The 15,490-nt window shown below is 32.7% G+C and overlaps 1 protein-coding gene across 2 annotated transcripts in view; it reads right to left on the bottom strand.

The window, feature by feature from the left end:
* Positions 1-3,066: 3,066 nt before the first annotated feature.
* LOC145293948 (norrin-like) overlaps positions 3,067-15,490 on the bottom strand; it is a 98,789-nt gene continuing 86,365 nt past the window's right edge. For both annotated transcript variants that reach the window (XM_080140812.1, XM_080140811.1), the window contains exons 2-3: positions 11,099-11,264; positions 3,067-4,939 (exon numbers count right to left, since the gene is read on the bottom strand). In XM_080140812.1, coding sequence (XP_079996938.1) covers positions 4,715-4,939; positions 11,099-11,254 — 381 coding nt within the window. In that variant the 5' untranslated portion in view covers positions 11,255-11,264 and the 3' untranslated portion in view covers positions 3,067-4,714. The remainder of the gene's footprint in view (positions 4,940-11,098; positions 11,265-15,490) is intronic.

Below are 15,490 nucleotides of genomic sequence, written 5' to 3' on the forward strand. Positions count from 1 at the left end.
TAAAATGAATGTTTAAAAGAATATGCAAATTCGTTAGATCTTTTGCAGATGAATGCAATTCCACGACCCATATATAAGAAAGTTGTTTTTGTTTTTAAACGAATAGAAAAAAGTTTTTAATATGAATATTATAGGAATATATATATATATAATCATTATTAATATTCTTTGTATCTACATAAAATTTTATGTAAATGCTTTCAGTATTTACTTTGACAATGCTCGATACGTAAGTAGGGCTAGATAGTAAGTTTTGAAAATATATATGGCAATTAAGATACACAGAATTCTCCGCGTTTCATCCTCGTGAGGATTCGTCAAGATAATGCATGGAATTGATGTTGCTTTGTGTTTTTCTCTAAATACACGTGGTACTGGGTTTACTAGTCAGACAATCAGAATCTCAGTTACTCACACAACCATTTTCTTCTTTTCTTTGTCATTGGAGATGACCTAGTTTTAATTTAGATGTTTATTTACATTTCACATTGTACAAGATTATCTGTTATTTTATTTGTTTATTAATTATTATTATAATTATGATTATCATTTTTGTTATTGTTATTATTGTTATTACTGTTATTATTGTCAGTAGTGAGATATCTTCTGGAGCGGTAGAAGGATCCCACCATCTTTCCAGGTTAAGGAGATATACTTTTTTGAATTTTATTCTTTGTCTTGCATTTAATAAAAATTCTAGATTTGAAACTTAACCATTTCATGTCATAGAATTTAAATTACTAATTTATGATTTATTTCCTCTATCTGGTATATTAAGCAATTTTTTATTTAGCTGGGAGTGTCTTTATAAAATATTACAGCCAAAAGTATTTTGTAAGACCAACAATCACTGGATTTCAATGCCAGTAGATCTATTGTATTACACTATTCTGAAGAATATATATATATATATATATATATATATATATATATATATATATATATATATATATATATATCAGGCCGCCCTACATTGCCCGGTCGTAAAATACCCTTAAATATGATATTTTGACTAATACACATTTCATCTTAAGTTAAAGTTTATTTTGTTTAAACTTGCGATTGTTATTTTACTTGTGCAGTTTAATAAATTTTGGATTTCTTTAAAGTTTAGCATAGCTAATTTTTCATTCAAACATAGTCTACATGGAACGTCTAGGTTTGTACATGTGCTGGCTTGATGTACTATTTTCTACTCAACTATTGGTGATTGTCCACTTTCTTTGAGCTCTGAGTTGTTGTTCACTAATGCTGTTTTGATTCGACGATTTTCGTATTTAAATGTAATTTTGTGATCGTGATCTGCTTTTTAAATATAGGGAGATCTTCCTGTGTAATATTTTTTCTGTTCAGGTTTTCCTTTACAAAAATTGTAATAAACGATGCTTTTATTTTGTAGTCGACAAAGTCTCTGCTTTTTACAGTTCCAATTTTTTTTTTTTTTTTTTTTTTTTTTTTTTTACTCATTGCTAATGTTTTGATTTCTACAGGCTGTTACAAAAGAAGCTGATGGTTTTAAAAAAATCATAACTTTTCTAATTTTTTATATTTTTCTTTTACTTTTTCAGATCATCTAGAGTAACCCTTCTAAGGTCATCAGGAGTCGTTACAATACCGAGGAATGGATATTTATTGTAGAGTCGTCTTTTCGGTTGAATGCCAAGAACTTTGCAGCTAATTCTACCCTATGCGACAATGACCATCAACTCCCTGTATTTCCTCCTATAACAGACAACACGCTATGCAACATACAAATATCTGTGCGTGAGGTCGCCAAGCTAATCAAAAACCTTGATTCCAGTAAAGCAACTGGCCCTGACGGCATTCCAGTTATAGTGCTGAAAAAACTCCAACTAGAACTTGCTTCTATACTTACAAAACTGTTTAAGCGTTGCCTTAAGGAGAAGTGCTTTCCAACACCCTGGAAAACCTCATCAGTATGCCCTGTATTTAAGAATTCAGGTGAAAAGTCATCTCCCTCTCAGTACAGAACAATAAGTCTCCTGTGTGTTCTGAGTAAGTTGTTGGAATCCATATTAAATAAAGAAGTAGTTAATTAATGCTGGAGTCCCACAGGGGTCCATCGTGGGCCCAACTCTCTTCCTGATCTACATCAATGATCTCCCAAAACACATACTTAAATCATTCGTTGACATCTATGCTGATGACACGACCATCTATGGCAACACATCAAAGGCCGTAAACGACAAAGTTCTCTCTAATTCTCTCTCCTCTGATCTTGAGCACGTGGTACAATGGGGGAAGAGGTTGCTATGTCGCATAACTGAATATTTTGATTGTTCTGTATATTTATTGAGGAATAGTTGTTTATTGTCTTAATGAATTGTCTTGTCGATATTTAAGAAAAATGTTCACGATTTGTTTTGGGTAATTTCATGTACTTTTGTAGATCATATTTTTTGTGGAAAACAAAATGAGAGTTCATGCTGATTAAGTTAAATTTTTGTTGCTGTTTATTTTATTTTTATTTTATCACTAGTATGGGTGCCCGGCGTTGCCCGGGTATTTGGAGGTGTATGTTGAGCAAAAAAAAAAAAGTGGGGGTCAATTTTTTAAAATTTGACCCCTATTATGACCCCTTCACATGTATTGTTTTGGCGTCAAATCAAGTTATTAAGTTAGATCCATGTCTAAGGAACCTATATCGAAAATATCAAGTGTGTAGACCCAAAATTCTCAGAGGAGTTTCTCAAAAGTCAAATCGTTGAACTTTGGGCCCTTAATCGCCAAATTTCTGGCCGAAAACCGATCACATCGATATTCCCAAATCTCAGTACCCTGCATATCAAATTTCGAGTCTGTAGACTAAAAATTGACTGAATTATTGCGTAGGGAAATGTACACACACAGGACAGACACTTTCACTTTTATAGATATACTAGCATTTCAGCCAGGCGTTGCCTGGGTGTTTGGATGTGTATGTTGAGCAAAAAAAAAGTGGTAGTAGGAATGCAGGCTCGAACCCGTACCGCAGAGGAGGAAAAGAACGGGGTAAAACCTAACGTCTATGCTGTTACGACCACCGCCAAACCGGAAGCGAAATTAAGGGTAGACAATCTAAAGGAGAGGATAACTTTCACAAATATCAGCGAAAAAAGTGCCCCTCGTGTAGAAAAGTTCCTAGTTGAAGGGGAAGCTATTAATGTTTTTAGCCAATTTTTTCGATATTTGTCGTATGAAAGGTCAACTTTAAAACGATACTAATCTTGGTAAAATCCGTCGCCTCTATTGAAAGTTTAAGCAGACATGCAAACATACATACATGCATACAATTATATATTGGTAACTAAAAATTTTCGACCCAAACTGATGAAAAAGCTTGCCCTATCTCTGAATACCCTTTATGTAAAATTTCAAATATTTAGACCAGAAATTGTCCGAGTAATTTGGAAGAGACCGCAGAGGTTAACTTTTTAAAACTTTGACCCCTTTTTTACCCCTTCACATTTATTGTTTTGGGCTCAAATCAAGTTATTAAGTTAGATCCATGTCCAAGAAAACTATATCTAAAATATCAAGTGTGTAGACTAAAAATTGTCAGAGGAGTTTGGTAGCGTTCTAAAAGGTCAAATCGTTGAACTTTGACCCCTTAATTGCCAAATTTCTGACCGAAAACCGATCACATCGATTTTCCCAAATCTCAGTACCCTGTATATCAAATTTCGTGTCTGTAGACTAAAAATTGACAGAGTTATTGCGTAGGGAAATGTACACAGACACACACACAGACACTTCCACTTTTATAGATATATACATAGATAGATAATCATATCAATAATAATATCAGTAATAATAATGATACATGTAGTTTATGTGTGATAAAATCGGCCATAAGTCGTATAGTTATACGTATATGAATAGGTGTAACTATCTTCATAAATATAGTATATGAGACAGAAGTAGATTTTCTCCTCCTCCCTTTATTTCTATCTATCTTTGACGTCTCCCCCTCTCTCTCGCTATATATATATATATTATATATACATATATATATATATATATATATATATATATATATACATCCTTCTCTCTTTATTACTCTCTCTTTCCCTCCCTTCCTCCCTCCTTTTTCTCTCTTTCTCTTTCTCTTTTCATGTGCTTCCCTTTTACCTGACAGTTTTACTGTTCTCATTGTAAAAAAAAAATACTTAGATGTATATGATACTCAATTTTTGATGCACATTATTCATGTACTCGCGTAATATTTCAAAACGACACAAATTTCCCAGCGTATTTACAATTAAATAAATAAAATGATTAAATAAATATAATATAATGAGATAAAATGGTATAATATAAACCTATTTTTGTTAATTAATCGTTGAAATGTCCACGGTCACAGTTTAATTTCATAGTTCTCTCCCTTGCTACATAACTCTCTATTAAAATAGATAATTATGGCAGTAAAAGCTGGCTTGCCGAGAATTCAAGATGGCCGTTAATCAATACAATATTTTCCGACATAACAACGCTAATGATTTGCATAACTGTTACTGCCACTATTGTTTCTTTTTTGTTTTGTTTTTTTTTGTGTTTTTTGTTTGTTTTTGTTTGTATTTTCTTTTTCTTTTTCTTTTTCTTTTTCATTTTTAACAATGATCTTTATGTTGAGTAGGAGCTTGTGTTGCTCTCCACTTCACGATTTACTCATTCCCCGCACTCAGCGGATTGTTGATAGACCTGTCACGGCTGATTATCTCCTGCAATGTTCGCATCCACATCGCATGATGTACCGATAGGTGGCGTATACGGCCTCTCCGCCCTTGCACTGCAGTCGCACGGCTTTCATGATAGACAGTTTGTCACGGCAACAGTTGCACACGTAGCGGAATGGCTCTAGTAAGATCGGGGAGAATGTGATGACTGGCTGGGTTCTCGACTTGCCGCAGTTTCCTTTGCAACGGGTCATCAACAATTTCTACAGAAAAAAAGAATACGATACGTATGAACGGCATTAGTACGAGAAAATATAACAAAACAGAAAGTATTAAAGTAAAACTTTTAAATAAAAATATTTTGTTCGCAAGAAAATAAAAGTCGTTGTTTCATCTTTAATATCAAATGCTTATACAGGGTGGTCGCTAGAAAAGCGGGAAATTTGTCAAATAACGATTTATTTTTACAAAGAATAATTTTTACAAACTTTTTCGAAGACAAATGTTATATTATACTCATAGATACTGAAAATGTCGTCCGTGCACTTCACTGCAACGTCTTAACTTAGAAAACCAACAAAAGAACCAATAAAAAAATCGCGCATTTTATTCATGATCTAAGCTGACCTTCAAATTTCTCGCTTTTCTAGCGGCCACCTTGTATATTAACTTAACCTTAAATAAGTTAATACATCAATATCGCTTCTATATTGTCTACATTATGGCTGCGTTCAAGTTCATTATTAATACATACTTGTCGAGCACTTTCTTGAATAATAAAATTATGATCTTTTTACTCATGGTTTTAAATCTTTTAAGTGCATTGTTCATCATTCAACTAACAATCCATTAATCCGTATTATCGAGTGGTTTTTGGCCTTGGTAAAATTTGTGCTGCATCAGATGAGTTAATCTCATTTATAAAACTCACTATGTCTGTCTGTCTCCATTTTTTTCAAATTGCATCTTCCTTAAGCGAAAGTTCGCAGAGGAGTGCTAGGCCGCTCAATTGATTGCATTTTTTAAACTGTTTTTATGGGTCCTTAGCCGGTTAAAATGTCTGCTAAGGGATAAAAAAGTAAGAAATTGGAACTGGAACAGGCGTAAGTCGACTTGACGTTTCTTGCAAGTATGCGCATATATATATATATATATATATATATATATATATATATATATATATATATATATATAAATCGATATATCGATATATAAGATATATATATATATATATAAGAGAAAATAAGTTAAAAGTGTAATTTGAAATTTACAATCAAAATGTATTGTTCGACTGAATACTCCCCAAAAAAAAATTTACAAAGTCCTTATTCCGCGGAGTTTCAAAGAATGCTATTCCTGCTATTCTTCTCATCAGAGGACAGAAAGAAATCAGCAAATTATAATGATTATAATAAGCTGTACTCTCTACTATTTGTTCATTAAGCTTTTTTATTTGGTTGGGATTAAAATATCTATATATAAATACTTGGTACTTATATTAGATCGAACTTTACCATCGATAATATAATTATTTCAGATATATATTTAAATTACCCGTCCGAGGGTAGGTAAAATTATTTTAATATGTCTTGAATATTACCCGTCGTTGCAAAGGTAAAATTATTTCATAGACATGCTGTAAATTACCTATCCTATGTAAGGTATAATTTCATACGTGTAATACCCGTCCTAGGGCAGGTAAAATATTTTTTTTACTCGTAATAGCAAATGATACGTAGACATTAAAAATTCCTCTCTCCTAAGAATAACAAATATGTTTCAAATCAACTTCAATTTTCTCATTGTTTATACGGTTCCGAGCAACACCGGGTGGCCTCGCTAGACTTTAATATAAACGGCAAAAATCTGCTTAAATACATGCATACATGTATGTATGTATGTATGTATGTATGTATGTATGTATGTATGTATGTTTGTTTGTTGTCTCGCAAAACGTTCGACAGAGGCGTTGGATTTTCACGAGATCTGTATCATTTTGAAGCGTGACCCTTTGGACGACAAATATCGAAAGATTGGCAAAAACATTAATCCCTTCACCCTCAAGTGGGCAGTTTTCTACAGGGAGGGGTAGCGAAAATTCTTTCCTTTATGACAATTTAGCCAAACACGCATGAGCAAAAAAACATTATTTCTTGAATTAGTTTAAATATAAATAAAACGATCTAATTCCGTTCCCGCGGTCATAGACGAGTCGGTATGGTAACAGCGTCGTTACCTTAAGATTGCACGTTCTAGCCTAGATATCATATATTTTTTCGATTCTTAAAGTTTTAATATTGAACCAGGTTTACTTATGTCATTTTTTTTGTTCGTTTTTTTCATCATGTTCGCTGTTTTGGGGAGGGGGGTTCCGGTGTTTTTAAGAAGTTTTAACATCGATCGCTTATTCTTTTTTTTTTTTGAATCACGGTGTCTGTTTTTTTAATATGATATATTCTTTATTTTACATTTTGCTTTGATTTACCCCCCCCACACACACCTCCAAATAACCGGGCAACGCCGGGTACCCCCGCTAGTTGCTTATATAAGGTAAACATTGCCTCTCCTCTGATTTCACTGTTATATATATATGTATATATATATGTGTGTGTGTGTGTGTGTGTGTGTGTGTGTGTGTGTGGATATATATATATATATATATATATATATATATATATATATATATATATATATATATATACTAGCAAAAGTACCCGTCGTTGACTGGGTTCAGAAACAGCCTACAGAAAATGGACTCTGATTTATTAAAGTATGATAGGTTATGAAGAGGAAGGGTATCAAAACCAAAGCAAAATATGATGAAAGTAAAAATAAAATAGATAAACCCCATAATTTATTATACCATACATGTTCACAATGAAACACTTATCACAATATTCTGTGGATTTATATTTTAAAAAAAACTTGTTAAAACTTGTTAAACTTTGTGACATATTTCCATTCTATGGAGGTCGGGCGCGAACGAACACCTCATAATTTTATTATACCATATTTCTTCAAACTGAAACATAATTATAAAGTATACTTACGCAGATAGATATGAAAAGTCTTTATTAAAGTGTGTGCCTATTTCCATTCTATGGAGGCCAGGCGCGAACGCAGACCCCACAATTTTATTATACCATCCCTATTTAAGTTAAAACATACTTATCAAAGTATTCTTATGTACATCTATATCAAAAACACTTGTAAACGTCATTTTTATTTTTAAATTTTTTATTTCCATACTTTGTGGACCAGACGCGAACGCAGACCCCACAATTTTAATGAACCACCGTTCTGCAGGATCAAACATACCCATTCCTGTGTCTCGATACATCTTCTATCATTATATGTAATTAGTTTTTTAAAATAGTCAACCATACAGGAGCCTATTCGTGACCAGACGCGCGCGCGCACACACACACACACACATTCAGCTTTATATTATAGAAGACACACACACACACACACACACACACACATATATATATATATATATATATATATATATATATATATATATAAAGAAAATGAATTAAAACTGTAAATTAAAATTAATAATTATATTTATTGTCCAACAGATTATTCCAAAAACAATTTTCAAAAATCTTTATTTCGTGAAGTTTCAAAAAATACTATTCTTGCTGTTCTTCTCATCAGAGAAAAGAAAGAAATTAGCAAATTATAATAGTAGTGCTAAAATTTGCTGGTTAATGCATTCAATGAAACGGCAATTTGGTATGGTTCCACTGACTTTTAAATTCTGACTATTTTTTTTTATTATTTAAATTTTCTTCGCTTGCCGGATTTACGATCGCGTGGGTTTTCATGCACACTGGAACTTTTAATCCCGTTTGTTCGTGTTGTTTCCCCCCATTTCCTCCATATTTTCACATGGTTTTAACTGACATGAACACAGTTTTTACAATTTATAATTAACCATATATAAATTGCTGTTTTATTTCATGCCTTAAACAGCAAATTTTAGCACTGCTATATTAAAAATTTGCTAATTTGTTCTTCTTTCTTATTTTTATTAAAACTAAAAGAAACTTTATTTAAAGGAATGTAAAAATTAAAGTTTATTATTTCTCTACTGGATTCTCCTGTAGGAGACGTCTCCTTGAACTATTTTCACTTTTTCTCGCTCACATGCCATTATTTCGAATTCGTACCCGCGGAACGATATCTGTGGACTTTTGTTATTTTGGGTGTTTTTCTACGAAAACGATCATTAATAATGTTTTCTTTTAATATATATTAGTTAATAGGAATTTATTATTAAGATTAGTATTATTTATTAATTAATTTATTGCGGACTATTATCCTTACCTTTCTTTAGATGTTTCACGGCGTTTCGGTCAAATATTCCTCTGGCCTTCGTCAGGTTGTAACCACGACGGGAATAGTTGGCCGAAACGTCGTGAAACAACATCGAAAGAAAGATGAAGATAATAGTCCACAATAAAAAAGGTTTCTTTTAATGTTTAACAAATTGATATAAATTATTGCACAATACAAATAATTAAATAAAAAGTTACTCTAGCAAATAACTTAACAATTTAAGCCACAAAATATTATAACTGAATTTAACTTGAAAATAGCTTTTTAAATTTAGTAATCAAGTAAAAATGGCATTTTCACTTGATTAAATAATTCGAAATAAGAAAAATGATTTTTGTTTCAATTTAATTACTTTTACTGTCCATTTTGATTGCATATATATATATATATATATATATATATATATATATATATATATATATATATATATATATATATATATATATATATATATATATGCATTCCATTTACCAAAGGAAAGAATGCGTACATACTCATATTTTTCCGCACGTACCAACATTTTTATCTTTCAAATACTTACTTGTGTTGCGTAGTAACGGAAATTATTATTATTATTATTATTAGTAGTAGTAGTAGTAGTAGTAGTAGTAGTAGTAGTAGTACTACTACTACTACTACTACTACTAGCAAAAGCCGTGGAAATTCCACGGTAGTTGAAAATTTTTTAAACATATTATAAATAAACGAATAAAAAATAAAATAAAACAAAATAACGACGAATTTAAAACAATGTTTTAGTAAATTCTTTTTTAATCCTTTAAAGCTAAAAAAATTAATGTAAAAAATTACATTTTTTAAATTAATTTAAATTCAACATACAACACATTGTTTTTTTCTGAATAATTTTAATATAAATTATTTAAAAACAGATATCAATTCACTTGCACATTTTTTTTTTAATTTTATTCAAAAACTTACAATCTCCTCTCAACATTACTGTTTTTTTATTATGAAAATAAAAAAGCCAATTTAAAATCGTACACTGACAAACATGTTTTCCTTTTTTCTTCTTTTTTTAAGTTTTGGAGGGGAAATGGTTTTAATGATTTTGAACTGATAAAGAGCTACTATAAAGGGAGGTAATTTGTTTCTCATTAATTAATGTTTGCGGTTTATGATGTTGTTTTTTGTGAACCCGGACGTCGGACAAGTAAATTAATATTATTATTATTATTATTATTATTATTATTATTATAAAATAATATATATATACATATATATATATATATATATATATATATATATATATGTATATATATACATATACACACACAATTTCAGACTGCAAATTATGTTACAAAACTTATTGTTAGACATGTTATTCAAATAAGAAATAGTAAGATTTCCTTATCCGCAGAGTTTCAAAGAAACACGTTCTTCTCATCAGATGAAAGGTATTAGCAAATGAAGTGAATTTAATAATAATAATTGCATTTTTTTTACTTCCGTTTCCGTTGTATTGTTGTATGTGATTATATATATTATTTTTTTTTAACGGTAAATACGGTTAAGTATCATCTTCGCCTCGAAGATCTTTTTTTTACTTAGAAAATCGCCGTTATTTTATTTGGACGCAGATAAATAATATAGTAATCTCAATATATGCATGTCGGTTGATTACTGTAATAATAATAATAATAATAATAATAATAATAATAATAATAATAATAATAATAATAATAATAATAATAATAATAATAATAATGCTTTTCTTCAGAAACATTCAATCTTTCTTGGTCACGTCTTCCTTTTTGCTTGGTTTTAATAACATTTGAACGTCTTTAAAGAACATCCAAATAAACAAATAAATAATAATCTTAAAAAAGTAAATGCAATTATTAATTGTCCGTGATAATTCAAAGTCGTAGCCGTAATAATTTTTTTTGTCCCCTACATGATTACTCCGGATGTACCTGTGAGTAGTGATAATTAACAGCTCCTAAATTTGGGCTTCACTACTGAATGAAATTGAAGCAGATAGCCAGGAACTATAGCGTATTATAAACTAAAAAGGTATTTAATACGTTTCGAAGTAAGAATAACAATCTACTGACCTTATATTCGCAATCTTTGAAAGGATGTCGCACCACTTCAACAAAATAGTGGCGCATGCAACGGTTCTGTCTTCGAGCGGCTTCGATTTCAGTCCATGCCACAAGCATAATTGTCCACAATAGAATCATTATGTTACTCCAGGAGGGAAATTGCATCTTCTAAATACTGTAACATAAATAAAGATACATAAATAAATGCAAATATCTATGTCTTTTCAGGCATTCAATGCTATTTAAAATGTGAAATCATCAGAGGTGCATCAGTATTTAAATAAAATTTATTAAATGACAATATTTTATAAGCCTGTATTTATTAAAGAATAGTATTTGTATAAGCCTGTATTTATTAGTATTTGTATAAGAATTAGTATTTGTATAAGCCTGTATTTATTAGTATTTGTATAAGAATTAGTATTTGTATAAGCCTGTATTTATTAGTATTTGTATAAGCCTGTATTTATTAGTACTTGTATAAGCCTGTATTTATTAGTATTTGTATAGAATTAGTATTTGTATAAGCCTGTATTTATTATAGACCAATACTTTTATAAGCCGATATTTATTAAATTGTAAAAGTCTCTATTTATTAAAAGAAAAATATGTTTATAAGCCTGTATTTATTAAATGTAAATACTTGTATAAGCCTGTATTTATTAAAGGACAATACTTGTATAAGCCTAAGTTTATTTAATGACAATACTTACGTAAATCTGTATTTATTAAACAAAACTTGTATAAGCTTGTATTTATTAAATTACAATACCTGTATTTATTAAAGGACAATACTTGCGCGGGTTTGTATTTATTGAATGACACTACTTGTATATAGCTGTATCTATTAAAGGCGAATACTTGTGCCGGTTCATGTTTATTAAAGGTCAATATTTGTATGAACGTGTACATTTTAAAAGACAATACTTGCGCAGGTCTGTATTTATTAAAACAGCAATATTTGGCATGCTTTTATTTGTTCAAGGACAATACTTATACTGGTTCCTATTTGTGCCTTTTAATATAATTCCATTTAATAAATGCAGGCTTATACAAGTATTGTCCTTAATAAATACAGGGATTTGCAAGTATTGTAAAGAGTAAGTAATAACTTTTACGTGTACACCTATTTTCAATGGTGGTTTAGTCTTCCTGTGCTCCTTCCAAAAATAAAATCTAACGTCTTAGATACAGTTTTATGTCTACTGTGTTTCTAAATTCATGAAAATATATTGTTCTTTATCTCAGTAGTAGTAGTAGTAGTAGTAGTAGTAGTAGTAGTATATCACCTTCCATGTCACCTATGGCAATTTAAAGATGTTCTGTGCCAAATTTGTAGGCAATACTTTTGAAGTGGTGCGAAGGAGAGTAGAAAAGGAATTTTGGATGCATTTTTCAGCAACCCAGAAAATCTCGCTCCCCTTATTTTGTCTTTCAGTCCTAATCTCAAACGAATGATCGATGTTTCTGGCAAAGGTAGTATTGTGCGAGCAGTATATAGAGCTTTCTAAATTATCTTTCCATTCTGTTCTTGTTGCCATGTCACTTATGAGGATACTGGAGGTAAACGTTTTGATGGGCTGACGTTATTCGCCAGATAGTCAGAAATCCGAACCTTGGTGTTACTCCCAAGAAGGCTGTTCTCTCAGCAGGTGCGAAATATCGGAACAGCTGCATTGCCATTTGGCGAATGGAGATAGAACTATGCAGTAGCTTTTGGTAGAACCTTTCGTTGCCGTATTAGTGGGAATTGCTACAACTTTCCTTTTCAATAGTCTACAAATGTCTTCTACTCTCATTCTTTTGTCCCTATTTCCTCTCTCTTTTTTTTTCTCCATTGCCCTGCTCTTAATAACTCTGTTGACCTTCCACAAACTCCAAAACCTATGAAAAATTCAAACAAACAAATCAAGCGAAACTCCAGAACCCCAACTTCCAACGTTGAACTCCCCCCCCCCACGAGTAGGTCCCCTTCTCTAACATCAGGGGTCTAGGTTGCAACCTTCCAGGAGTTGAAATACAATTACGGGAGACGGATTGTTCTTTTGCGAAACTAGCGTTAACACAACTGCTTCCGCTATGGACATGGAATATGTGCCTATATTGGGATACCTTCCTCTGTTTCAGAGACATATCTAAAAAAAAGACCCTAAACATCCTTATATGTGCTTTAGAGTAGCATTACTTCACGGCACAGAATTTATATTTGTCTTTTACCGTCTCCAAAACGATGGAATAGCTATCTTTGAGAGTATTGCTAAGCAAATTGATCATACTCCGTTTGCTCATCCCTTCACCAACATTCAAGTTTTAATGTTCACAATGTTGAATGGCTAGTCCACTCAAACAAAACAGATGACGCAGGAAGATTTAGTCATGATTTCTCTCTTACGTATGACCTAACACAAATTGTTAACGAGCCCACTCGATTACCCGATGCTGATGGATAATTTGCCAGATCTTTTTTCTAACAAAATGCCCTAAACTGTGCGCATACTCACTTCTGTCTCCTCTAGGATCTTCTGATCACTCGGTTGTCTCAATAAAGATAAAAACAAAGTATAACAAAACCCCACATATCCTACCTCATCGAACAGTGTATCGATACTTGATAGTTGATTGGGACGGTTTTTTGAACATTCGCATCGGAACTACACCTACTCACTTCTGTTTAAAACGAATGTGTCCGATATAGCATCCGAGTTAAGTGATTGGTTAACAATCAGCATAGACAGCTTTGTACCCTTCCAAGTAATTCCAAGAGAAATCGAACAGTCAAACATGGTACACCCCTGAATGTGCTGTCGCCATTGCACGCAGAAACAACTACTTCTATTGTTTTAAACAATATAAATGTTTTGAAACGAAAGCCGCCTTTAAAACTGCCAGAAATCACTGCAAAAGGATTATAGAAAGCGCGAGAGAGTCATATGCTCAGTCGCTCATAGCGAAATTAGAAAAACAGAGGCTTGGTTCCCACAAGTTTTGGAGAATAACAAAAAGGAATTGTCTGTATTTTTGAGATGAAGGGTTTTCATTTATTGAGATTGTCGGACTGACTTCCTCATCTTGGTTGTTATAGTCACAACGTTTCGGCCGTTTTGCCCTCCGGCCTTCATCAGGTGTTTTGTATCGAACTGGGGAACCGTTTGTTAGGAGTCTCGAACCCAACCCTTTATTATTATGTGAACTCAATAAGACCATTGATACAGTTCACAATGGAGAAAGAAAAAGATAACCAACTGGCCTTCCTTGATATACTCATATCACGCACAGAGCATGGGTTTAAGACATTCATATATCGCAAGCCTACCTTCACCGGACAATACCTTAACTTCAACTCCCATCACCCATACAGTATCAAACATGGAATCGCACGCTGCCTACAACATCGAGCAGAGACAATAAGTAGCGACACCATTACATACCACCAAGAAATGGTCAGGTTGAAGAATACCCTTCGTCGTAACAACTACCCCGATAGCATACTATCCATCAGACGTGTTAATAGTATAAGAGAGGGGAATGAAACCCAAAACCCACCAACGGTCTGCCTACCATACATACAAGGCATCTCCGAATAGATTCAGAGAATATGTGCCCCCTACAAGATCAGGACGGTATTCAAGAGCGAGTCAACACTCAGACGACACCTGGTACGAGTAAAGCCCCGCATGGAGGAGAACATGACCAAAAACTGCATATACTCCATCCCATGTAGTTGCAGAAAGGTTCACAAGGGTGAAACATGCCGCCCCCTTAAAGTAAGGGTGCAAGAACACCGAAAAGCGGTAACTAAAGGGGAGACGGAAAAATAGGGTATAGCCAACCATGTCTGGATGGAGAGGGGGGACCATCGCCCCCCATGAGATGAAGTAAAAATAATAAACAGAGAGACCCACTGGAAAGTGAGAAAACTCACATGCTCGGACATAACGACCTACTGAGCAAACCAAGCGTAGAGCTGAATGCAATTTGGACACCTATAATAGAGAGAGAAAAAACCTTGAATAACAACATAGGTTTAACATTAACAAAAACCAACTAAGACTTGTCCTAGTGACATATGGCCGAGTGATCCTAGACGTTGTATCAAAGTTTATAGTTACCCAAAGGTGTGCTGAGTTCAATGCTGAACGAAGGCAGTGAAAAGTAACATTAAAAACGGAGAAACAGCAACTATGTCCCAGAGCCTAGCTGGAGTCCGAACACGGTACCCCCGTAATAATAATAAAGGGTTAGGTTCGTGACTATAACAACCAAGATGAGGAAGTCAGTCCGACAATCTCAATAAATAACAACAAGGCCCTGAACAGATGTGTCATCTATCCTAACCATCATCAACGGGTCTGATATCATTTCGTCAGCATTTGACAAAGCTAAACGCTTTCCCAAGAATGT

Source organism: Euprymna scolopes, chromosome 15 (genome assembly GCF_053919585.1).
Source record: "Euprymna scolopes isolate OS-2025 chromosome 15, ASM5391958v1, whole genome shotgun sequence".
Taxonomy (NCBI): domain Eukaryota; kingdom Metazoa; phylum Mollusca; class Cephalopoda; order Sepiida; family Sepiolidae; genus Euprymna; species Euprymna scolopes.